Source organism: Octopus bimaculoides, chromosome 13 (genome assembly GCF_046866305.1).
Source record: "Octopus bimaculoides isolate indiv1 chromosome 13, ASM4686630v1, whole genome shotgun sequence".
Lineage (NCBI taxonomy): Eukaryota > Metazoa > Mollusca > Cephalopoda > Octopoda > Octopodidae > Octopus > Octopus bimaculoides.
The window spans coordinates 17848781-17876280 of record NC_142940.1 but is presented as its reverse complement, the minus strand read 5'-3'; the positions used below and the strand labels follow the sequence as shown (position 1 = coordinate 17876280).

At 32.8% G+C, this 27500-nt stretch overlaps 1 protein-coding gene across 2 annotated transcripts in view; it reads right to left on the bottom strand.

Annotated features, from left to right (window-relative positions):
- Positions 1-27500, bottom strand: part of LOC106884323 (NADH-cytochrome b5 reductase-like) — a 129966-nt gene that overhangs the window by 12047 nt on the left and 90419 nt on the right. For both annotated transcript variants that reach the window (XM_014935652.3, XM_014935653.3), the window contains exons 5-6: positions 12574-12681; positions 414-617 (exon numbers count right to left, since the gene is read on the bottom strand). In XM_014935652.3, coding sequence (XP_014791138.1) covers positions 414-617; positions 12574-12681 — 312 coding nt within the window. The remainder of the gene's footprint in view (positions 1-413; positions 618-12573; positions 12682-27500) is intronic.

Genomic DNA, 27500 nt, shown 5'->3' with positions numbered 1-27500 from the left:
TAAATGATGATGATGATGATGATGATGATGATGATGATGGATGAAATCATGTTGATACATTGGACAGTAATCTGACCATGTTGTCATTTTGGACAATTAAACAATCATATTAGCAATTTTTTTTACCGCCTGATATTTATTACGTTTTTAACACAGTGCAGTATCTCAGGATAAATACTGCTGTAACTGGCATACCAATGGTGTATATACATTAAGTATGATACACAGATGGCTACTTTACATTATTTTATCAACCATGAAAGAATGAAAGACTAAGATGACCTTGGCAAGATTTGAACTCAGAACATTAAAAAAAACAGCTAAATGGCACATAGCACTCTTCTACAACATTCTACTAATTATATCAATCTACCAAAATAAAGATAAAAGAATAATTCACTTATTTCATTTACCTGACTGAGGCAGTAGAGAACTCTGAAATTCCAATAGTCCGCCCAGTTTTCTATGTCTTCTTTTAATAAAATATCTTCATAAAACCGACACGCAAACAATAGTTGTATCACTGTTTCATTATCTTCATCATTTAAAATAGATTTTACAATTGCTGACATTGGAGCTATACCAGTCCCAGAAGCAAGCAGACATAGTTTTGACCACTGCAAAGATAAAACAGAAAAAGGAAATTAATAAAAGATGTTTGTTGATAAAACTTAAAAAGACAAGCCATCAACAGACATTTTTCTGACAAGATCTACAAAAATTTATACATTTTTTTACTTTCTTTAAGAGTATTTTCTTTCACAGTTTTAGAAATTTGAATATTGGTCTGAATTGTTTAAAAGGAAGAAGTATAAAAAAAGATTGCATTATTTATGGGATGACCCAATATATATATATATAACAACAGATAATAGGTATGAAGAAAATCATATCTTTATTTTAGATTAACACACACACATATATATAAACAATATTATTAAAATTAATAATAATATCTTGAAAAAGATATGTCAACACAACATTATCAAGGTATTCCAAATTGATGAAATTCCAACTGAACATCTCAAAAAATTTAAGCAGTTAATAAATGCTAACAAAAAGAAACAAACGCCTAAATCAAATTCAACTTCATTCAACCATGAAGTCATCAATAATTATACTCTTTACTCTCTCTTTTACTCTTTTCAGTCATTTGACTGTGGCCATGCTGGAGCACTACCTTTAGTCGAGCAAATCGACCCCTAAGACTTATTCTTTGTAAGCCTAGTACTTATTGCATCGGTCTCTTTTGCCAAACCACTAAGTTACGGGGACGTAAACACACCAGTATTGGTTGTCAAGCGATGGTGGGGGGACAAACACAGACACACAAACATATACACACACATACATATATATAAATACATATATACGATGGACTTCCTTCAGTTTCTGTCTACTAAATCCACTCACAAGGAATTGGTCGGCCCGAGGCTATAGTAGAAGACACTTGCCCAAGGTGCCACGCAGTGGGAATGAACCTGGAACCATGTGGTTGGTAAGCAAGCTACTTACCACACAGCCAATTCATTATAATTTTTCAGTTATTGTATAAGAAGGTTTTAATATTATATAATAAGGTTTCAGTTATTATATAATATGGTTTTAATATATAAAAATGGTTTAATATAACAAATAAATAGATATCTAATTACCTAATCTGTAATTTTTATTCTTTAGTTATCCAGCAAAGTCATCAATAATTATATATATTATCAATTATAATTTTTCAATTATTACATAAGGTTAATTCCGATAAAAGGGTTTAGTATATTAAATAAATAGGTAATTAATTATTGTGATGTAAAGTATCTAAGTTTGTATTAAGCATAACGTAGAATTATTACCTGTAGTTTTTATTCTTTGGTTATCCAGCGATGTCATCAATAATTGTATATAAAAATACTCATTTTTTAGGTTACTTTTTTAGATTATTTTCTATGAAGATTTCAAATAGTCAAAAAATATAGAATTAGTGTGGTATTTCTTATCTTTTATTTAGATTTCATCATTTGTAACTTTACTGTGAAGTCTCCAATAATTGAAAGTCTTTTCTCAAATACGTTTATTTTTTTTTTTAATTTTTATTTGTATTTTTTATTTTATTTCTTAATATTTTTAGTCATTTTTATTTCTATTTTTATTATAAAGTAAACTAGTTATTCAATGACGCTGATATTGGCTGAAGGAATGAATGAATGTCTTACGTTGAATTTGATTTGGGCATTTCTTTTTGTTAGCGTTTTCAGATGTTCAGTTGGAATTTCCTCAATTTAGATTACCTTGATAATGTTGTGTTGACATTATTAATTGTATTGGTATTATTAATTATAATAATAAGGTTTATATATGTTTGTATATATATATATATATATATATTATGTGCGTGTGTGTATGCATATATACATATATGTATGTATGTATGTATATATAAGTGTATGTGTGCATGTGTTAATGCAATTGAAACAACTGTTCGATTTTTAAGGTGTGATCTACAATAAAGAAAAGATTTTCTTTGTACATATTATTTGTTGTTAAATACTCTGAATTTCTTAATATTCTACAAAAGGATTGTTGAATTTACCTGCCATGCATGAGGATTTACCTAGGATTTGTACTCTACTTCCATTTACTGGTATCTGATTGTTGGAAATTTAACCATATTCTTTTATGCTGAGTGCTTAATTGATATCTGCCAAGATTTTTTATTTGCAATATTATTTTGTTCATTTAGTTTTGCATGTTCATACTTTTATCCCCTTCAAAGTAGTCTCCATTTGAAGCAGTGCACAGGTCCAGACTTGTTTTCCACTGTTTGAAGCAGTGCTGGAACTCTTGCAAAGTGACGCCTTTTAATGCTGCCTTCGTTTTTTTTCTTCACCTCTATCACATCTGCAAATTCCATAGTACCAACTTTTTTCCCCTGTGACGACCTTCGAAAAAAGGTCTGGATCAATTTCCAACTGTTCTATCAGTTCACAACACACATACAGTCAGGACTGCTTTTGATCTTCGGTAAGCAAGCCAAGGCACAAATTTTGCTGCAACTCCTTTCATTCACAATTTCCCACTCAAAATTTGTTGGCAGGAGCTCCAGGACAAATCAGTCATATCAACAAGTTTGTAAATTGTTTAGTGATGGTTCCCAAGATCAGTTCATGAATTTTCATGGTGTTTTCATTTACTTGGGAGGCCGATGGATGCCCTGGATGAGGTTGGTCTTCAAGTGACAAGTGACCGTTCCTAAAGCATGAAAACTACTCGTAAACTTGTGTTTTGCTCATGGCATCATCCTTGTAAGCTGTTTGAAGCATGACAACTGTTTCGATTGCAGTTTTCCTCAGTAGAAAACAAACTTTCATGGAAGCATGCTGTTCCTTCATTTCATCACAAAAATTGACAGACAGGAGAGAAGCACTGCAAAACAAAAACACACAACATTGTAGCATGACTTCACTTAACACCACCGGTCAGTGTACTGATGCCTGAGGTTTGCATCAAGAGACTTCTAGAGGCAGAAGCCTGAACTTCAATGGGCTTGTTCCACAGAGAACATTGCTGGATACTTCTAGGTACCTCCTGGTATATAGGCTGTGTGATAAGCTTGCTCCCCAGCCACATAGTTCCAGGTTCAGTTCCACTGTGTGGCACATTGGGCAAGTGTCTTCAACTATAGCCTTGGGCTGACCAAAGCCTTGTGAGTGGATTTGGTCGACAGAAACTGAAAGAAGCCTGTCGAGTGTATGTGTATATACATATATATATATACATGTATGTGTGTATATATATATATACACACACAAATATGTATATATATATATATATATATATATATATATATATATATATATATATATATGTATGTATATGTTTGTCCCCCCACCATCGCTTGACAACTGATGTTGGTGTCTTTACATCCCCGTAACTTAATGGTTCGGCAAAAGAGACCGATACAATAAGTACTAGATTTACAAAGAATAAGACCTGGGGTCGATTTGTTTGACTAAAAGCAGTGCTCCAGCATGGCTACAGTGAGATGACTGAAACTAATAAAAGAATATATATATATATATATATATATATATATATATATACACGCATAGATGTAAGTATGTACATATACATATGTGTATATGCATATATATATATATATTATTTATATTATATATATATATATATATATATATATATATACTATATATAAAACAGAGATGTGTGTGTAATCGCTTATCACGTGAAAACGGCTTCACCATTTACTTCCATACTTGTCATACATGAATAATTTGACCTCGGATAAATCTTAGGCCCTTCATTTGATTTTTTTTATTAAGATAAATAATATTGCTTTATATTTAAGATTCACTTCTTTAAAAAGGTTCCTCAATGTCAACTTCCGGTAGCCATAGTTTTTTCTTCACTTTAACTTCAATCGTTACTGTTCGCACTAAAAGTTTACTCACATTTACTGATGTAAGTAATTTCATCATTTACTAACACAAGTACGGTTTTGTGTTGCTGTTTGGTTCACTGAGTGACAAATTTCGCTTCAACCTCACTTCAACTTCAATCATTACTGTTCTCAATAAAAGTTTACGTTTTCATTCGCTAACAAGTTCACATTTACTGATGTAAGTAATTTCATCATTTACTAACAGAAGTACGGTTTTGTGTTTCCCTGTTGCTGAGGGGTTTTTTTTTTCTGATACCTTCGATACTGGCTCTTTGGTTCACTGAGCATCATATATCTGGCAACATGTCAAGCAGCTTACTCTGACAACCAACATGAGGGTTCACATTCATGGTGACCCGTTAGCCGCACAGTTCTCCAACAAGTTACTTGACATTGGAAATGGAAAACTTCTACAAGAACCAGAAGATAATCTGCATCATCTCCCATGTGGCAATATGACTGCCTCCCTTGAAGAACTAAAGAGCAAGGTGTTTCCAAACACTGCCACAAACTACAAAAGTCACAAGTGGCTGTGTGAAAGAACAATTCTGGCACCAAGGAATGATTCTGTAGACAAGCTGAATTTAAATTTGTTAACTCAGCTTCCAGGACCTGAATGTTCATACAGATCAATTAACTCTGTCCCTGATCAACAACAGGCAACGCATTACCCAGTGGAGTTCCTCAATTCACTTCAGCCACCAGGATTTCCACCACACATTCTGATCGTGAAAATAGGTGCTCCCATAATGCTATTAAGAAACCTTGATGCAGCCAGACTCTGCAATGGAACAAGGTTGGTTGTTAAAACAGCCATCCCCCATGTGTTGGAAGCAACAATAATTACAGACAACATGATGGGTGAGAATGTCTTCATTCCAAGGATACCTCTCATTTCAAATGATCTCCCCTTTCAGTTCAAGAGACTGCAGTTTCCGGTCAAACTTACCTTTGCAATGTCTATCAACAAAGCACAAGGTCAATCTCTAAAGGTGGTGGGACTTAACCTCCTTCAACCTTGCTTCTCACATGGTCAGCTGTATGTTGGATGTTCTAGAGTTGGAGATGAAAAGAACCTCTACATTCTCAGTGATAAACATGGCAAGACAGAAAACATAGTATATGAAGAAGCACTTACATGAATAGTATGTACATGTCATATACAAAAGTGTAAAACCATTGAGCGTTAAAGTAAGTATTACTATTACACTTTCACTTTTCGACTGACATGCGTCAATGTATATCTGTGTATATAACAGTGAAACAATAACGTGGTATATTCGCTGTGTGAATTTTTTTCATTTCATCTCCATTTTAATTATCGTAAAAGTTTCCAAGTACCAATAAGCAACAATTTCATTCCCGGGCAACGCCGGGTGGCTCTGCTAGTATATATATATATATATATATATATATATATATATATATATATCCGTATTCTTTCTGTTGAAGAGCGTAGCTCGAAACGTCAAAGACTTTCCGTATTCCCGAGCGTCATACTAATATATACTTTTGTTATTTACACCACCTGTCCTCGTCTGTTGTTATTATTTGTATATTCTCACATATATATATATATATATATATATATATATATATATATATATATATATATGTGTATATATATATATATATATATATATATATATATATATATATATATATATATGTATATATATATATATATATATATATATATATATATATATATATATATATATAAAATATTGTAACAATATCTGGTCATTATTCACTATCAAATACAAGTTAGTAACAGCATGTACCATGCTCCTTTTGCAAAGAAATTTTAGGTGCCCATGTATATCACCAGAGCAAACAAGGATTCTTTCTCAACACTCTCATCCTTAACCCTCTAGCATCCAGATTATTCCCATTGTTTTGAATTAAGCATGCATTCTATTGTAGCTTCGAGATTTTGATGACATGTTTATTTTTAGAATGACATTGCAGGCTAAATGTGTCAGGTCAGATAAAGCCAGTTTGAAATACAAAACAAGTAGAATATTTGGGCTGTATAAGGCCAGTTTAAATTCTTTAGTAGTGTTTCTCAACCATTTTTTTTTTACCTATAGATCCTTTTGATTCCTATTTTACTTGGATGGACCCTCCTAGCTATTCAATGTTTAAAAAATCATGCTATATTTTTATAATTAAATATTAAGAGCTGCATAAAAGAATTATTAAAATATTTTGTGTATTGTAGAAGTAGAACCAATTCATTGTGCATATATTTTAAGAACAAAATCTTATATGGGTCCACAATGGCCATATGGATCCACAATGGCCATATGGACCCCCAAGGATCACACAGACCCCAGCTGAGAACCAATGTACTAAAGGGTTAACCTAGCAGAATATTCAGGATGTGACTGCTGAAGAGAGAGAGAGGGGGTAGGGTAGAGAGGGAGTAAGAGGGAGATAGAGAGGGTGGTAGGGAGAGAAGGAGAGTGCGAGAGAGGGCTGCACCAGCACTTGACAAGTACATTATTTACTGACCCCGTAAAGGGATGGAAGGCAAAGTTGACTTTAGAAAGATTTGAACTTAAAGTACAAGAGAGCCAAAACTCATATCCTATCCGAAGTTTTGCTGATTCTGACCACCCACCCCTCACCCCCACCACCAAACACATTCACCCCCACACTAAAAACAGTTTCACTCCAAACACTCTAATCCTCAGATGTAAAATCATTTACAGACTTTAATTTAGTCACTGGAGTAGAAGTAGGCCAAAGAAATTACACACCTACACAATGTTTAATTTAAACTTATTCATTTACTTATTCACTTATTTATTTCATTTATTAATAAGAGGAGGGGAGACGGGGGGGACAAGGAGGAAGAATGAGAAGGAAGAAAAGAGAAGAAAAAGAAGAAAAAAAAGGCAACAGCATCCCTGACCTTTTGCAGGCCTGTGCAAGTTTGGTGTGGTTGTACTTCAGATTATCACAGATTTCTGAAATCCCAAAACTACTTCAAACATATTTTCTTTTTATTTTTCCTTTGCACGCCCTTAGGGGTCCTCGTTCTTCCACCATCCCCCGCCACTCATATTCAATCGTTGTAAATAGCAAAATTAGTCACTTTGCTTCACTTATTTCAGTGCTGATAAAGTTATTTGTTTCATTAAAATAATTATAATAGTTGTGGTTTGTTATTTAATACATTAGCAGCTTGAAATTTGATTACTTTAATGGTTACCGAAAGTATGCTAATCTACATCGCATTTTTCTTTTTGTGTTTTGGTTTACTTTGCTTGTATTTAAGTGGATTTATATATTCATGTATGTGTGTGTAAGTATATGTATGTGTGCATGTATACATGAATGTATGTATGTGTGTGTTTTGTATATATCTATGTATGTATGCATGCATACATGTGAATACGTGAAACTGTGTATGGTTGTGGACATATGCATGTACATATGTGAATATGTATTACTTGGTCAGCTTTCTTGTTTTTCTATTTATTTTTATGTATAATCTATCTATCTATATATATATATATATATATATATAGACATACACACTATATATATATATATATATATATATATATAGATAGATAGATAGATAGATAGATAGATAGATAGATAGATAGATAGATAGATAGATAGATATACAGGGCAGGGAATCGTCAATTAGTAATAAAATTAATAATTAACAATTTTGCCGGGTAGCCCAGTATGAAAAAACCTTATCGGTAAAATCATTTATAATCATAAATATATAGGGATTGACAGTAACCTGCTTCTCCAACATACTGAGAATTCAGAAATAGCAGCCAAAGAACTACTGATTCCAAAACTACAAATTTTACTCTAAATTGATAGCGATATTTTTGATACACACAGAACAAAAAACAGTAGAGAAGAGTAAAAAAAACAGTAGAGAAGAGTAAAAAAAAACAGTAGAGAAGAGTAAAAAAAAACAGTAGAGAAGAGTAAAAAAAAACAGTAGAGGAGAGTAAAAAAAAACAGTAGAGAAGAGTAAAAAAAAACAGTAGAGAAGAGTAAAAAAACAACTTGCCTTTAGGCAAGTTGTTTTTTTACTCTTCTCTACTGTTTTTTGTTATGTGTGTATCAAAAATATCGCTATCAATTTAGAGTAAAATTTGTAGTTTTGGAATCAGTAGTTCTTTGGCTGCTATTTCTGAATTCCCAGTATGTTGGAGAAGCAGGTTACTGTCAATCCCTATATATTTATGATTATATATATATATATATATATATATATATATATATATATATATATATATATATATATATATATATTGTGATACATATATCTATACATGCAAAAATATATATTTTTGCATATATATATATTTCATTTTGGGATTTGGTTTGCAAGATTCTTTATGTGAGTTTGTGTGTTGAAGTATATTTATTTTTAGAAAATAAATAAGTAAATGAGTGGAAATTTTACCAGTGTGTGTGTGTTAAATCATAAGGCACTAAAAGAGAATGACTCTCCCCAGACACAACAGCATATATATATATATATATATATATATATATATATATATATATATATATATATATATATATATATATATATATATATATATATATATATATATAAAGAGAGAGAGAGAGAGACACACACACACACACACACACACGTACATACATACATACATATGGGTATACACATGCATACACACTCAGAAGTGCACATACCATCATCATTGGTATACTGTCCTATCTATGTAACAAGATTCTTATACATAAACCTTGGGAAGCCTGAGTTTCTCCCATAAAGAACAGTGAAGATTGAATCACATACTCCAGATTCAATAAAACAGTTTTTCAGAGAAGTTATATAAGACATTTCAAAGATGCTTTATATGATTCTACTAAAGAGATGCATACACACCTACTGCATGTATACTAAAGTTACTAGGTTTGGATGAGTTTATATGCCGCAGGAGAAAACACTTCTCTCTACAATACTTAAACTTACTAACTTCTCTCTGTAATTTTTGCCCGGCATGGCTGTGTGGTAAAAAGTTTGCTTCCCAACTTCATGGCTCTCCATAGCTAGACATCTTTTTCATGGAAGACTGGAAATGATAACTTTGCTTGCATGCTGATGATGCTCATTTACAACTATCACATAATGTCTAGACAAGAGTAGACACAAAGATATACATACGTATACATACATACCTACATATGTATATGTGTACATATATATATTCATATATACATTCATATATATATATATATATATGTATGTATATATATATATATATATATATATATATATATATATATATATATATATATATATATATATTCATATATATGTATATATATGATCCCCCAATCCCTTATCTGGTGATCAATGTGGAAACTAGGGATAGATGAGTGTTTGGTGAGAGTTGTACAAGCCATGTACAGGGATGCTGTCAGTAAGGTGAGAGTTGGCAGTTGGTGTGCAAGAGAGACAACTGTGTATAGATGAGCAGAGCTATGTGAAGAAGTGTCACACCCAAACAGTGGAGGGAACCTGTGGAAGAGGTGAACCAAGGAAGACATGGGATGAGGTGGTGAAGAACAACCTTCGAACATTGGGTCTCACAGAGGCAATGATAAGCAACTGAGACCTTTGGAGATATGCTGTGCTTGAGAAGACCCAGCAAGCCAAGTGAGATTATAGCTGAGGCTGATGCCAGTGTTGCATAACCCGCTCGTTTAAAAGTACCTTTCAATCATCAAGCAATATGCTGTGCTTGAGAAAACTTGTTGAGTCAAGTGAAATCATTGTCATGGCCAATGCCAGTGCCGGTGACACATTAAAAGCACCATTTGAGTGTGGTCGATGCCAGTGCCGCCTGACTGGCTCCTGTGCCGGTGGCACATAAAAAGCATCATTTGAGCATGGTCGATGCCAGTGCCACCTGACTGGCCCTTGTGCTGGTGGCATGTAAAAAGCACCCACTACTCTCTCAGAGTGGTTGGTGTTAGGAAGGGCATCCAGCTGTAGAAATCTTGCAAGATCAGATTGGAGCCTGGTGCAGCCCCCTGGCTTGCCAGTCCTCAGTCAAACCATCTAACCCATGCCATCATGGAAAGTGGACGTTAAACAATGATGATGATGATGATGATAAGCCCACTTGAAGAGTGTTAAACCCATTGAGGACCGAAATCAAGTTAGCAGCTAAAAAATACTAAGAAATATCAGTATCAAAATTAAAGTGACCACTAAGCTACAACAATGGATAATAGTAACACTGCAACAGATTGGTTCAAGAACTTAAAAAATAAACATAGGGCTAGATTTATTCAGTTCGACATTAAAGATTTTTATCCCTCTATATCAAGATCACTGTCTGATAAGGCAATTGACTTTCCTAAACTATGTGGTAAGAATCTTGCTTCCCAACCACATGGTTCTGGGTTCAGTCCCACTGCATGACACCTTGGGCAAGTGTCTTCTACTATAACCTTGGTCCGATTAAAGCCTTGTGAGTGGATTTGGTAAACAGAAACTGAAAGAAGCCTATCATATATATATATATTTATGTATGTATCTATGTGTGTGTGTGTCTTTGTGCCTGTTTGTCCCCCACCCCACCCATCACCACTTGACAACCAGTGTTGGTGTATTTATGTCCCTGTAACTTAGTGGCTCAGCAAAAGAGACCGATAGAATAAGTACTAGGCTATAAAAATAAATCCTGGAGTCAATTTGTTCAACTAAAACCCTTCAAAGCAGTGGTCCAGTGTGGCTGCAGTCATATGACTGAAACAGATAAAAGAATAAAAGAATATATATATATATATATATATATATATATATATATATATATATATATAAGTCAAACCTATGCCAGCATTGAAGACAGGCATTAAATGATGATGATGATGATGATGGTTTGTGTGTGTTTGTACAATGGGCTTCAATCAGTTTCTGTCTACGAAATCCACTCACAAGTCTTTCGTCGGCCTGGGGCTATAATAAAAGACACTTGTCCAAGGTGCCATGCAGTGGGACTGAACCCAAGCCCATATTGTTGGGAAGCAAGCTTCTTAACCACACAGCCACATGTATACACATACTATCTTAAAAGGATGTATCATGTGATTTGAGTGAATTTGGTTGCTATTTCTATCAGGTTAAGTCATCATATGGGGGATTGTAATAACAGAGATAACGAGCATTGCTGTTCAACATCTGTTTTGCTTGGGAACATATTTGATATCCTTTTAGATTACTATCTCACACAATATTTTCTGTTTTCATACAGGTTTTTCATAATATATTCATCACCCAGCTGCCAATTTCAAAGGTCTCTGTAATCTACCCCCAAACTCTTATAATCTAGATTAACAAATACTTTCTAGAATTTTCTAAAACCTCTGAAGTTTTTTTTACTGGTTTCAGTCATTGGATGGCAGCCAAGTTGTGACAACATATTCAAGGGTTCTATTTGTTCACATTGATCCTGGTACTTATTTAATTGGTATCTTTAGGAACAGGCAAGGCAGTGAAGTCAGCAAATGGATTGCAGGTTCAATCTCACTTTGTGGTATCATTGATAAGTGTCATCTACTATAAGCTTTGGGTTGATCAATGCCTTGTGAGTGAAATTTAGTAGATGGAGACTGTGTGAAGGTTTGTATACACTCACACACATCATCATTAGTGTGTTTTGTCTATTTTCCATGGTGGCAGGGAAAAAAAGCATCTCTTGGGGGATTATGTTACCTAAGAATCATCATCATCATTATCATCATTTAACGTCCATTTTCTATGTTGGCATGAGTTGGGTGGTTTGGCTGGAGCTGGCCAGCTGAAAAGCTGCTTGGGTTCCATGTCTGTTTTGGTATGGCTTCTATAGCTGGATGTCCTTCCTAATGCCAACCACTTTACAGAGTGTACTGGGTGCTTTTATGCTGCACTGCTTTGGGTGCTTTTACATGGCATTGATACATGTGCTTTTTATGTGGCACAAACACCCACAAGTCCACAAGATTAGGAATGCTCAACAGGAAATGGATGCAGGGGACATGTTTGTATGCAAGGACAATAACAATTTTAACTTAGTTTGACATGCCTACTTAGCTTAATAATTGTACATTGAAATATAGCAAACCTTTTTTAAGAGATTTTCTGAGAAACTTCCAAATGGTCCCTTGAATTCAGCTACAGTTCCAAGTTGCCATTCTTTTATATGTTGTGACATTAAGCCAGTTGGATAGAGCTAAAAAGAGAGAAATAAAGAAAGGTGTTTTTTAAGACACTATTTTTTTTTTATACCTCTCACTTATCTTTTTATATTGTGATATAAAAAATATTTTCTTTACAATTATCATCATCATCATTTTACATCTGCTCTCCATGTTGGTATCAGTTAGGAGGGTTGTCCCTGTCTAAGATAATTCTTATTCAGAATTACTAGTTTCCAAAGTGGTTCAGAGGGCTATATCTTTTCCATCCATCCCAATTTCGGCATGGTTTCTACAGATGGAAGCCCTTCCAAACACTAATCATTTGATGAATGGTGTACTGATATCAGAAAAGAAAAAAAAAACTATATGTGTACACATGTATGTGCATGTATGTAAGTGTGAGTGAGTGTTTGTATCTACATGTCTTGACATTGCATGACTCTTGTAAATGAATATGATTCATTTCCAATATTCTACAAAAACATGTTTCACTACGGAGAAATATATCTTTGCTTGGAAACAGTTAAGGGTTGGCAACAGGAAGGGCATCTTGTCATGGAAACCCTATCTCAATAAACTCCATCTGATCCATGCAAGCATGGAAATGTGAACATTAAAAAGTGGTGAACAATGACTGTTGTCAAAAGCGCTACTGAGTATAGTATGGTTGGTAAGTATACAACCATTACATAAATGATATTTTGGACTTTTGATCTTCTCCTCTCGTAATGGTGATTAAAAGTATGTTTCTGGATATTGTGAGGCATGAATACAAAACTGGTTGATATCTGCTGTGATAAGAGCTCTGTTAGTGATAAGAATGAAAAAAAGATAACAAAATAAGCATTTGGTCAGGGCACGCATCATCCCAAGAAATGTATAAATTAGTTTTGTTATAGGAAATAGTCATATTAATGGAAATTTTCTGACTATAAGACAAAAAGATAATAAATAGATGACAAATAAAATAAAATGTAGGGAAAAAGGCTTTACCAAAATATCATATACAAGCAGTGCACAACATGCACACATACACATGCTCCTACACGCATGCACACGTGTACACACACGTGTACGCACACGTGTACGCACACACACAAACACACAGCACATGTAATTACATAGTCATATGCTGTGTAATCATAGTCAAATTTCAAGATTAACTACAACAATTTGATGTGGCTTACTAAAAGAACACACACAACAAAACTTAAAGACAAGATATTATTATTATTATTATTATTATTATTACTATTCTGCTGATAATCAGAAATCAACTGGAATTGAAGAGCTGTGTATCAAGAAAGGTCATATGTACCATTGCTAGTTTTTTAATTTTTTTACATCCTAATAACTACCTAGAAAGCAATGCACCAATTCTACTTCTCATTTACTTCAATTAATTAAACTTCATTAGTTTATTAGACAAACACTTATGATATTACATTGTGGCATAAATATAAAACCAAGCATTAAATATTAGTTATACATTTTTCCGTTATTTTTTTCTTAATTTTATTTTGATATTTTTTGTTTCTCTTGTTGATAAAATGAATAAATTAGAAATTAAAATATCTTCAATTAATGTGGAAAACTTTCAACAATTAAAATAAATAAATAAACAACTGAATGAATAAAATAATTACAGAAACAATCTTAAAGAAAATTAATAATTCCAATCTAATTTATAACTGATATGGGCAGAAATAACATTTAGACGACAAAATGAAAAAACTTTTTTTTTAATTTAACAATCTGATTTCAGTACGCTAGTCAAATAAAGTAAAACACTAATCCTTTCACAAATTACAGGAATTTTTGGCAGCACCAAAGCTTAAATCTGTTTTTTTTTTTTTCTTTGTAGCACTAAACAAATAAGAGATTAATCTTCCCCTGGCCAGTACACAAGTTTATAGCAGGTAACTTTCCTGGAGTAGTAGGATAATTATTTCTTGACAGATAACTAATATATAACAAATTATCATACTCAAAAAAGACAAAAAAAAAGATCATGAAACGCCTGCAATAGATTTGAACTCACAACTCATGAACTGACACTAAGCCAAGTCACTCAGCCATTTCAACTACACTTCAATCAAATCCCAATTAAATCATTTCTGGTATGTTTTTTTCAATCACATAAAAAATAGAAAAACGTTAATTAGCTCTTTCAAGAAACACTTTTTGCATGAACAAAATACCTTCAGTTTTTTTGTTTTTTTAATTATATTTTTATTGAAAAACAGAAATAAGATTCTGTGACATTCATGCCTTTCATAATGACATTAATTACAATGAAATAACTACAATCAGGAATTGAAAATGAATTGTAAACTAGTCCAATAATTAGCTTATTTGTACTTCACAGCACTCATCTCACACCTTTTAATAATAATATACATTAACATTGATTTCTTATATAAGCATGATGCATTCTATTTATATTGGGGTAGGAAAGTGATCATGTGACATGATATCCCTGCCTTTCTAAGAGGTGTACGTAATATAAAGTGGGTGGAAGTTGCTACAACTGGAAACTGAAACTGGGTCATGAACTAGGCTCACTGTACGTTTGCTTTAGCTTACCCAACATTTACCATTGATCTTCCTAAAATATTGATTTTTCACATCAATACAAGATCACAAAATGTAGGGGAAGGGTATAGTTTGTATAGATAATTGAATTGATTCTAATATATGTCAGGGATGTGTTTAATTGAACCCAGAAAAATGTTTGACAAAATACATCCCAGATTTGAGCTCAGAATAAATAATAAAATAATAATAATGATAAAAGAAGCAGTGTAGTTAAGTTCTATATTGCCTGGTGACAGAATACCCTTAATTAACCTTTAATTTACTAATACTGACTTGATACATCAGCATAAAGTTATCAGGTTGTGTGATAAGAAGCTTGCTTCCCAACCACATGGTTCCAGTTTCAGTCCCACTGAATAGCACTTGGGGAAAGTGTCTTCTGCTATAGCCTCAGGCTGACCAAAGCCTTGTGAGTGGATTTGGCAGATGGAAACTAAAAGAAGCCTGTCATGTGTATATATATATATATATATATATATATATATATATATATATATATATATATATATATATATATATATATACAGATATATATATAGAGATATATGAGAGAAAAGTTGGGCATCAAATGTGGTGTGCAAGAGAAACAACTGTGCTGGTATGGTCATGTGAGGCATATGGATGAGGAGAGATGTGTAAAGAAGTGTCGATCTCTAACTGTGGAGAGAACTTATGATAGAGATAGACCCAGGAAGACATGGGACGAAGTGGTGAAGCATGATCATCAAACTTTGGTCTTCGTAGAGGCAATGACCAGTGACTGAGACCTTTGGCAATATGCCATGCTTGAGAAGACCCGTCAAGCCAAGTGAAATCATAGTTATGGCTGATGCTGGTGTCACGTAACTGGCACCTGTGCCAGTGGCACACAAATATCACCTTTTGAACATTGGGCCTCACAGACACAATGACAAATGACCAAGATCTTTGGCAATGTGCCTTGCTTGAGAAGACCCATCAAGCTAAGCGAAATCATTGTTGGAGCAGATACTAGTGTCACACAATTGCCACTCATTACACTCTTGGAATGGTTGGCATTAGGAAGTGCATCCAGCTGTAGAAACCATGCCAAATTTGACCGGAGTCTGGTACAATCCCTCAGCTTGCCAAACCTGGTCAAACCATCCAACCCATACCAGAATGGGCAATAGACGTTAAATGAGGATGATGATGATGGTGTGTGTGTGTGTGTGTGTGTCTTCCACCACTGCTTGACAACCAGTGTTGGTGTTTACATCTCTGCAACTTAGCAAAGGGGACTAGGCTTTAAAAAAAAAGCATCCTCATGGTGGTGGTGCAACTTGTTCAATTAAAGCCCTTCCTTGGTGGCAGCCCAGCAAAGCTGCAGCCAAATGACTGAAACAAGAAAGAAAAAAGATAAATATAGTGTGACATTCATTCCAGCCTCAGGGATTGTATTTATAACATAAAAGAAATGAAACAACAGCAAACAACAAATCAAAACCAGTTCACAAACTTGGCTGGTTTATAATGCTCACCTAAATTCTGCTCTGTCCATTACTACTGACCTTTGTGGATATTGTTTACTGTTGAATTTAACATTTCAAATAATTTACAACAAAAGTAATTATTTAATGCAAAATTTAACAAGTGTCTTATATAGTACTTAGTCAAAGATTAGAATCGCAGAAATGGTTTCTCATCACTTATTAATCATTAAATGTCTATAATGCAATCATGTTTTTGTTAGGTTTTTTTTTTTTTAGAAAAAATATTCTCAGAGTACAAAATTACCAGATTATTTTTTTTTAGTTATCTTTCCTTAATTTATTTTTCAGTATTTTTGTCTTTTATTTTCTGTGTGTTTCTACTTAGTCCAACCCACAACCCTCCCTCTCCCCCCCCCCCACACACATACATGTACAAAATGTTCGCATTTTTAGTTCGATTTCATTTTAATCGCTTTGTTATTATCATCATTATCATTATTGATATTACTATTGTTTTTTGATATTGTTATTACTACCACCACTCACTGCTCCTTCTCTAATTGATGTAGCACAACCTCATCCAATGCTCTTGTGGCAAATGAAAGAAATCATTATTGCTACCATTATATTAATATCATTATTTTTATTATTCTAGTCCCTATCATCATCATCATCATCATCATCATCATCATCATCATCATCATCATCATCATCATCATCATCATCATCATCATCATCATCATCATCATCATCATCATCATCATCATCATCATCATCATCATCATCATCATCATCATCATCATCATCATCATCATCATCATCATCATCATCATCATCATCATCATCATCATCATCATCATCATCATCATCATCATCATCATCATCATCATCATCATCATCATCATCATCATCATCATCATCATCATCATCATCATCATCATCATCATCATCATCATCATCATCATCATCATCGTTGTCGTTATTGTTATTATCAGTATTGTTGTTGTTGTTGCCCTTGTAATATTCCCTCATTTGTTCTTTGATTAAGAAATCATTATTATGGTACTGTATTTTATTTTGTTCAACGGCGGCGAGCTGGCAGAATCGTTAGCACGCCAGGCGAAATGCTTAGCGGTATTTCGCCTGCCACTGCGTTCTGAGTTCAAATTCCGCCGAGGTCGACTTTGCCTTTCATCCTTTCGGGGTCGATAAATTAAGTACCAGTTACGTACTGGGTCGATATAATCGACTTAATCCGTTTGTCTGTCCTTGTTTGTCCCCTCTGTGTGTAGCCCCTTGTGGGCAGTAAAGAAATAGGTACTGTATTTTATTTTGTTTTTTTTTCCCTTTTATCATCAATTATTTGGTTTTATTCATTTCGTTGGATTTTTTGTTTGTTTGTTTTTTTTTTTAATTCTATTCTTCTTTCATTTTAGCTTGATCCCAAATCACTGAACTGATATCTTGTATTATTACAATCGTCAGAAAGATTTCGCAGAATCAGAGCATCAGACAAAATGCCTAACAGTGCTTAAGTTCCAGCCCTTTACTTTCTGAGATCAAATCCAGCCAAAGTTAACTTTGCCTTTCATCTCTTTCCAGATTGATCGAAAATAAAGTACCATTCGAGAACTGGAGTCAATTTATATTCCTATAATGCATCCTAGATGCGAATGGAATTATAATAGAAGACAATGAGTTCAAATGCACTTTTGTGTGCACCAGATGTTATTAATGCCATTCGATGTACTTTAACACTACTGTTAACTGTCACTCAAATCTTTTCCTTTCCTCTCCCCTGTTGCAGCTCCTCCACCATCATCACCATCTGTTTTTATATCAGTCAGAAAAGTAGGTCACAGCTTTTAGCTGAAATAATGATTAAAAAAACTAAATTTAAAACAGAAAAAAAAGCCATATAAAACAGTTTCCTTATTACAAAACTAAATTGGATTTATTCTATTAACAATAGTCTAAAAACAAGAACTCCAGTAACTGTGAATAAATAAAACTAAACATAGTATTCCCCAAGAGTTTTTTCTCCTCTCTTTCTCTTATTTTCACATCAATGTAGTTCTTCTAAAAATTTTAAGGAACAAATAACTCATACATAGACAGAGATTATAAGGTATTGAAATTTGATCTGAATTAGGTTTAGTTCTAATTAGATTTAAGAGTATTGGGAGGAGGTGTTTTAATAGAACAGGAGAAGCTGCAATAGTTGTGCTGGATTCTGAAACACAGAAATGGTGACTAACTTTTATATCTGAAATAATAATATGTGCGAGAATTGTAATTCCGATGCAATTATCACTTTCTGTTAAAAGCATTTATTTATAATTCCTTTTTCTCTTTAATGAAGAATGTCAATAGAGAAGTTTTAAGGAAGCAGGAATGGAGTTTAAAGAAGATCGAGTGATATTTAGAACAGCTACTGACTAAACAGCTAAAATGAAATACTACAAAATAAAATAAATTGATTTATAACTAAAATCAAAACTTCATTTATCTTCAAAATCTAAGAGACCATGACTGCTGTTGTGGTTCATTTGGTACGCCATGACAACAGCCGAGATACACTTGAACATATAAACATGAGACCAGTGGAGCCTAACACCTCCTTTGTTTGAACCCATGGGGGAAGAAATTTATTTTACAACTAATTCATACACATGCTGTGATAGTACTTTAGTTAATTAGTACAGATTGTCAAGAAATGTACTGATATACTGATAAGTATATAAATAAAAACAATGTGAGTTACTCCTGACATTTTTGTTTTTATAAGTAGTAATAATAACCAACTGAATCCCTTTGTAGAACAGACAATATAAATAATCTTTGAGCTAAGAAATGAATGAAACTAGTCAAGTTGTGCTTTGGTTTGGCTCTTTAGAGAAAGACTTGGTAGTTTAATTACAGGGTCTATCTGAATGATGAGAATCGATGTCTGTTTCTGAATCATACACATGTAAATATATTTATAATGTGCAGGTGGCATGTAAAAAACACCATTTGAGCGTGGCTGTTGCCAGTACTGCCGGACTGGCCCTCATGCCGGTGGCATGTAAAAAGTACCCACTACACTCTCAGAGTGGTTAGCGTTAGGAAGGGCATCCAGCTGTAGAAACTCTGCCAAATCAGATTGGAGTTTGGTGTAGCCATCTGGTTCGCCAGTCCCCAGTCAAATCGCCCAACCCATGCTAGCATGGGAAACGGACGTTAAATGATGATGATTATATATGTATATATAAAATATGGGAGAAAGAGAAACAAAACAGAATTCATGAGATTCTTTATTAGTCACTACGATCATTTTGACCCATTCTGCATCAGTGCCTAGTAGATGAGGTTAAATAAAAAGAATATTAAATTAGCAAGGGATGGTAATAATAATAATAATGTTACTGTCAACACTAACTTAAACCCCTACAATGTGAATAATAATATTTATGGTGATGTAGAAAATAGAAATAGCAGTACTAATGCTTCTAATATATACAATATAGATTGTAGTTCTGAAGTCTATACTAGCACAGGGATTACTGATACGCTTGATGATGCTGGGATGAATGTGAATGATACTACAATTGAAGGATGGAGAGATAATACCAGATATGTAAATAATACATACAATAGTAGTAGTAGGATTAATATTAATAGTAATATTGATAATAATAATGATATGAATATCAATAATATTAATAGTAGTAATTCTCCTAGTTGCAATTGTAGAGTTAAATCCCACTGTCCTTTATGAGGCCGATGTCTAATCCAAAATGTAATCTATAAGTGTACAATCACAACTGTAGCTGGTAACTTTGTAAATATAGGATGTTCAATAAATATGAAAAAATGTATTAATAACCATTTTTCATCTTTTAGGCTCAAAAATAAGGCCAATTGTATGTTTTTATCTAGCAAGATTTGGGAACTGAAGGAAAGCGGAATCGAATTTAGCCTTAAATGGGATATTATAAGAAAAGCGCAACCTTATAGAGATAGTCAATACAGGTGCGAGCTGTGCTCTATGGAAACTTATGATATTTTTAAGTATAGGGACAAGAGCAACCTGATTAATAATAGATTAGACCTAAGGGTATCATGCATACATAGGGTCACCCATACATTTAAATATTTTCAAAATTAGCATTTAAAGGTGCTACACTTTAACCTGGATAATGTAAATTAATTTTTAGTGTCATATCTGATACAATCTTACCCCCTGGTATTATATATAATAAGTTATATATTTTCTTATTATTCTCTATAATTTCTTAAAAACAGATATAAACTTTCTAGTTACTTAAATCTATGAGAGTTGATTATAGCATACCCATAATAAAGCGCAAATATTTGTGTATATTTGCATGTGTGCACATAGTTAAATATGTGTGTGTATCTGTGCACAATTTATTTTTTCCAATTTTTTTCAGATTCTTTACCTTATAATTAATATAAAGATAGCATGATTTATCAACCCAGTATTCCATAAGTAAATATCCAGAGCAATCTTTATAGAAACCACCTAATAAGTAAATAGTTAAGTACAGGAATGAATATGAAACTAATTCTATGTAATCTTCCTTTTCTAATGTTGAAAATTGGTATATACACACATTTTATCTATTCTGGTTATAACATCATTTTTAGTAATCTTAAATTTCATCTTTATACAACATAACGATATTGTCTATATACAATCATGCATAGTACCCCATGATAATTTCATCCGTATTAACATCATTGGTTTTATGAGCATCTTGCCCCTTTAACTGGTAATTAACATCTTGATTTGGAGTCTTTCCCTACCCAGCCTCCCTTATAGACAGTTACTTATGCAAATTCTAAAATCCTGACAATATTTATGACCATACCCAACTATGTGAAGGTGCATGGCTCAGTAGTTAGAGCGTTGAGCTTACAATCGTGAGGTTATGAGTTTGAATCCCTGACCTGGTTACGTGTTGTGTCCTTGAGCAAGACACTTTATTTCACATTGCTCCAGCTCATTCAGCTGTAGAAATGAGTTGTGATGTCACAGGTGCCAAGCTGTATCGACCCTTGCCTTTCCCTTGGATAACATCGGTGGCATGGAGAGGGGATGCTGTTATGCATGGGTGACTGCCGGTCTTCCATAAACAATCTTGAGTAATCCTGTGACAGACTAGCATCCCGTCCAGGTGGGGAATATATATGCCATGAAGCCGAGAAAGCAGTCCTTATGAAGTGGCATGCCTTGAGAAGGTAACTTTACCTTTTTAAGGTAAAGTTTCTCAGGTTGTGAAGGTACGTGGCTTAGTGGTTAGGGTGTTGGACTCATGATTGACTCAATTATGGATGAGTAGAATGTTATTAGTTAAGGAGGGGTCCAAGTTGTTGCTCCTCATCAGGTATGGTATAGTTTATTTCATGGACATCATTTTAGTGAGAACAAATAGAGATTCAGTTTGGTTTTCTTCATGATGTGGCATTTCTAAGATTATATTGCCTTCAGGACACTTTATATTGGGTAAGTTGAAACCACTCAACAGAAGTACACTAGTGCATTGATTTAGTTTCATCAGTAATTCTTTAATCAATCTAAGGCTTTCCTCAAATTTACCAATATGATGATGTACAAGATGATGTACATATTATGTCACCATGTTGCTGAGTATGTACTACTAGTGTGTTTTAATGTAACAACAAGGTTAAGGACACATCTTTCAAGATATACTCCACCTAGACGTCTTTCTTTATTGTCTGTATAAAACGCAACATATATTGTTTATGTGTATCTCTAAATCAGCTATGTTTTCAGATAGATGGATTTCAGTAAGTACTATATCTATTACTTATCCTCTCAGTTATGGAATTTTGTTTCTCTTGTTGAATTGTAATAAGCCTTTGATGTTCAATAGTAAAACTGGGTGTAATGTTTAATTTAGTGGCAATGGTGGCTATCCTGGTTATCCTGGCTCTGTTATTTGTAGCTGCCTTGTGTGAGGGTATGTATGACCTTGGTACAGTTTTATTTGTGCCCATATCAGTCACAGCAGTATCTTTTGTGCCACGCTTTACACAAATAGAGCAATTTAGAATGAAAAGTCAAAAAGGGATTTGTTTGAAATAATAAAGGAAATAAGAAAAAGAAATTAAACTGTTTTACTCCCCTCAGGTCTGTGTCTATAATGAAAAATTTTAATTATTTCCTATCACTTTTCTTCATGAATAAACTTACGAAGCACAGTGTAAATGATATGGTTTTGCTAATGTTGATGTTAAACTAATAATAAACTATAATAAATGAGATGGAAAACGTTAATAAATGAGATGAAATCTAGAATTATTACATACATTAAGTCTGTCTATAAGAAAACATTGAAATAATTCTTTTCACTTTACTTTGTAAATAAACTTACGATGAAAGTGATAAGCCACGTGGGTTTGATAATGTTGACATTAAGTATTAATAAACTTTATTGAGATGAAAACATCAACAAGCTTTAGTAAATGAGATGAAATATAAAATTATAATTTATATTAGGCTTGTGGCGGTAAGGGAAAAAATTAAAACATTTCTTACCACTTTACTTCATAAATGAAACACATGAAGTAATGTGTAACTATGTGGATTTGACACTTTTGATATTAAGTGTTAATAAATATTAATAATTGATATGGAAGATAATATATTTCCTTCATTGGTCATAGGTATATATACAAACATGCATATATCTGTGTGTGTGTGTGTGTGTGTGTGTGTGTGTGTGTGTGTGTGTGTGTATACATACATATGTATAAATACACAGATATACACACAAACACACACACATATACAGGGTGTCCCAAAAGTCACTGATGAGTTCCAATTTCTAATAACTTTCAGAACCTACTTCTTTGATTTCTCTATTGATGTTCTCCTTCAGTTGCACCAGGGTCTCTGGTTTGTTGATGTAAACCCTCTCTTTCAGGTATCTGGGCTCATCAAGTCTGGGGACAATGAAGGTCATATCAAAGTAGACCTCACACATGGTTCCAGCAAGATGGGGCAACTGCTCATACCACAAGAGAAACAATGCAGTTGCTACAGCAGTGCTTTGGAGAGAGAATAATCTCCTGCTACGGCAATGTCAATTGGCCTTCATGTTCCTCAGACTTAACTAACCTGGATTTTTTCTTATGCGGGTACCTCAAAGAGAGGGTTTACATGGTGCAACAGAAGGAGAACATCAATAGAGAAATCAGAGAAGTGGGGTCTGAAACTCTTGAGGGTATTATGGTGCTAGTTTTGGAAAGAGCATGGGCAGGTTAGGACATATATAAGGTTCTGGGAGGCACATGTGAAGTTGGTCTTAATTGAGAATTTTTCTCCTTGCTGGAATGTGAATTCCAAGCCTTCAGTTAGGTATGGGCATGCACCACAATTAGGTCAACTGCATTTTTTAACTGTTGGTATTGTTTGTATTGAGTAGAGTTTTGCATTTGTTAGGAGTCTCTTGAGTGATTTGTCTTGTCTTTTGCTTTTTAGTAGTTTGTGTGTATTTAGGATGCTGTTCATTTTCGGGTCTTGAGTGAGCAGAGGGAGATTTTGTATAATTGTGTTGTATGCTTCAATGTTTCTGGGGTTGTGGGTTGATATGTATGGGAGTGATTTAAGGTAAGGTGTGGTGTTTTGTTTTGTTGTCCTTAGTGTGTTTGTGTCCAATTTCTTGGCACGTTTAATTCCATGTTCTATAAGGGTACTGACGTTCAATGAGTGTTATTTTGAGTTCTTGTAGGCGAAATTCCCGAGTGGTTGTGTCAGATACAATTGTACAGATCCTTTTTGCTAGATTGAATGGGATATTTATTTTGGTGTGTTTAGGAAGGCATGAACTGAAAAGGAGATACTGTTTTGAGTCTGTTAGTTTGTAGTAAATGTCGGTTGCAATTTGGTTGTTGGATTTTTAAAAATTAAACACCTAATAATACAATACTGATATGTATAGAAAATGTTAAACATAAGGAAACCTTCAACAACTATATTATAAACACATCAAATTCTACAACCTATCTATATAAACATTACGGGAATTAATAATTTAGTGTAAGATTTACCCTTATTTATACAAGTATAAATTACCATTTTTATGTCAAACGTAAGTTAATAGTATTTAAAAAGATTATTTAGTAAAAACCTCTATATACGTTATAAATTTATTGAATAAAACTAGTAAATGAATCTAGTAAACAAAATTAACAAAGGAAGAATACTTATCAACATAATGTTTACTCCTTCTCATTCCTGTGGAAATGGCTGCTCTCTCTGTCATGCGCTAAGTATTATGGGAATAATATAAGTAAAATAAACTACTCTAAAAAATACTCTAAGACTAATAATATTAGAGAGGTTGAATTCAAGGGGAGATAATAACTAGATACTCTAAAATCTAGCTATAACTGGATTTTTTGTCTAGTGTTTAATATTTAGAGATTTATGTTAGATTAAATGTGGCCTGTCTATTCCTTTTAAGGTAATATTCTTTAAATATATTCTTGGTTCTTGATATATCCATATCTAATACTATTATATAAATCCACATTTAACTATCTTCCACATAATTGTTTAAGAGATTACATACTGGGGGGGGGGTATAATTTTATATATTTTTCATTTTATTATATGTAAAGTTATTCTTATGTCAGCATTTTTTTCCTCTCTCTTCAATACTGTTCAGTAATTCCTCTCTCGACTAGAGTATTTTCATAAACTCTGTAAGCACATTTTATTACCTATTCTATATGACTTCGCTCAACTAATGATATTCCAATTAAGGGTGTATTCTATTTTATCAGATTTCAACTCCCATATGTATTTATTTAGACCTGTCAAATTTATTACTTTGGGATTGATAATGCTGGAAAATTCTTCTTTTAATTTCGTTCGCTGTGGATCCTATAATTCTTTCTTCTTCTTCTTATTATTATGAGAGGTTACAGTACATTTATAAATTTCGTTATCTAGGTTGAAATCATTATTAAGCCTACATTTGGATTTATCTTTACATGTACATTTATTTAAAATACGGTTATGTTTTTTGTTTGTTATATTTCTTCCATAGCTATTGTTAATATTAGTTAAATTGTTATTACACAATTGATTTAATTTGACATTGTTTATAGAGGATATAATATTACTAAGATTTCTTGTTGTAGAATAGCACACTCTGATAGTTCCGTTTGAGAATATTGAAAACCATTAGCATTTTTGAAGAGGAGTGGTCCTTAACTACATTTTGGCATATAAAAATTGAGATTTAGTCCAGTAGAAAAAAGTTTACATCAAAATTTGTAGCAACGTTATAGGAGAGTAAGTAACGCCCCCAATCAAGTTTAGATCTAAATAACTTCTTTTTATTTTAAAAATAAAATATATTTATCTTAGCTTCAATGATAAAAGAAAGCATATGGAAATTCAGTTTTGGTCCCATGCGACAAAACTCTGTATAAAAAAAGTTGTGAGATAAAATATGAAAAAAAATATAAGGCAAAATATTGGATTTAAGTATAATTAACTTTTTTATTTTAAAAACGAACTACATTTTAATTCAGCTTAAATGATAGAGCTCAATTCGAGGAATTTCATGGTATCAATCTCATACAATGAAGTTTTAAAAGAAAAAAGTTATGGGTGTTTGTTTCTCAAATTTGAGGGTGATAATATAGTTCTATACTTTTTATGAATACAGTTGTATAAGGGGATTTTTAATACATGTCACTGGCATCATTGAGGTAAGGAAAAAATTATCAATAACACCGCAAACTGACACATTATTAATTAGTATAATAGCATAGCCTGGAAAAAACATGGATTACATGGAAAAATGCAAACAAATAAATAATATTCTTAAGATTATAAACCTGGAAAAGTACAGGATGAGTTATTACACTTGGAAAAGTGCAAGACTACTTATTACATCTGGTAAAGTACAGAATAAGAAAATTTTTACTTAAGATATTGCAGCTAAGGATAAAATTTGACTATTAAAATTTATTTGATTTTAATTTATAAAGTAACATTATAGTTAAAAAAGGTACCATCATTTTGTTAAAATATTGACACACTAGAATACTTAAAAATGAGAGCCAGAAGTACCGATATAGCTAAAGTTTTATGCAAAGTAGAATAGTATATATAGTAGGCAAATTCATTATGTAAAAAATAGGCATTGGGTCAAGACTAAAAAATGTGAAGACTCGGCAATAACTTAGGCAATAACTCAAGCAAATTTTGTTGTGAATTTGTTTTTATAGGTAGATTTTACTGTAATATATAACTAATTCTTGTATAATTCTATTTATTGTACTAACTAATTATGTACTACTATTATTTTATATAATCTAATTTCACATTTCTAATAATTCATTAATAATCAAAAAAATGAATTTTTTCAAGTGCAAAAAATATTTTAAGTTTTTTTTTTTTAATAGAAGTAACAAGTAATAACAAATAGAAGTAATAACTTGTAATAAAATTGTAGTTTTAAGAAAAGCTAATATTTTCTAAATCTAAATATCTTATTTGAAATCTTATCCTTAGCTGCAGTATTTTAAGTAAAAATTTTCTTGTTCTCTACTTTACTGGATGTAATAACTTGTCCTGAACTTTTCTAAGTATAATAACAAGGTTTATAATCTTAAGAATTTTATTTCACTTGTTCGCATTTTTCCATGAAATACAATTATTTATGAGGTCGCTGGATAACTAAAGAATAAAAACTACAGACAAGAATTCTACGTTATGCTTAATAGAAACTTAGATACTTTACATTACAATA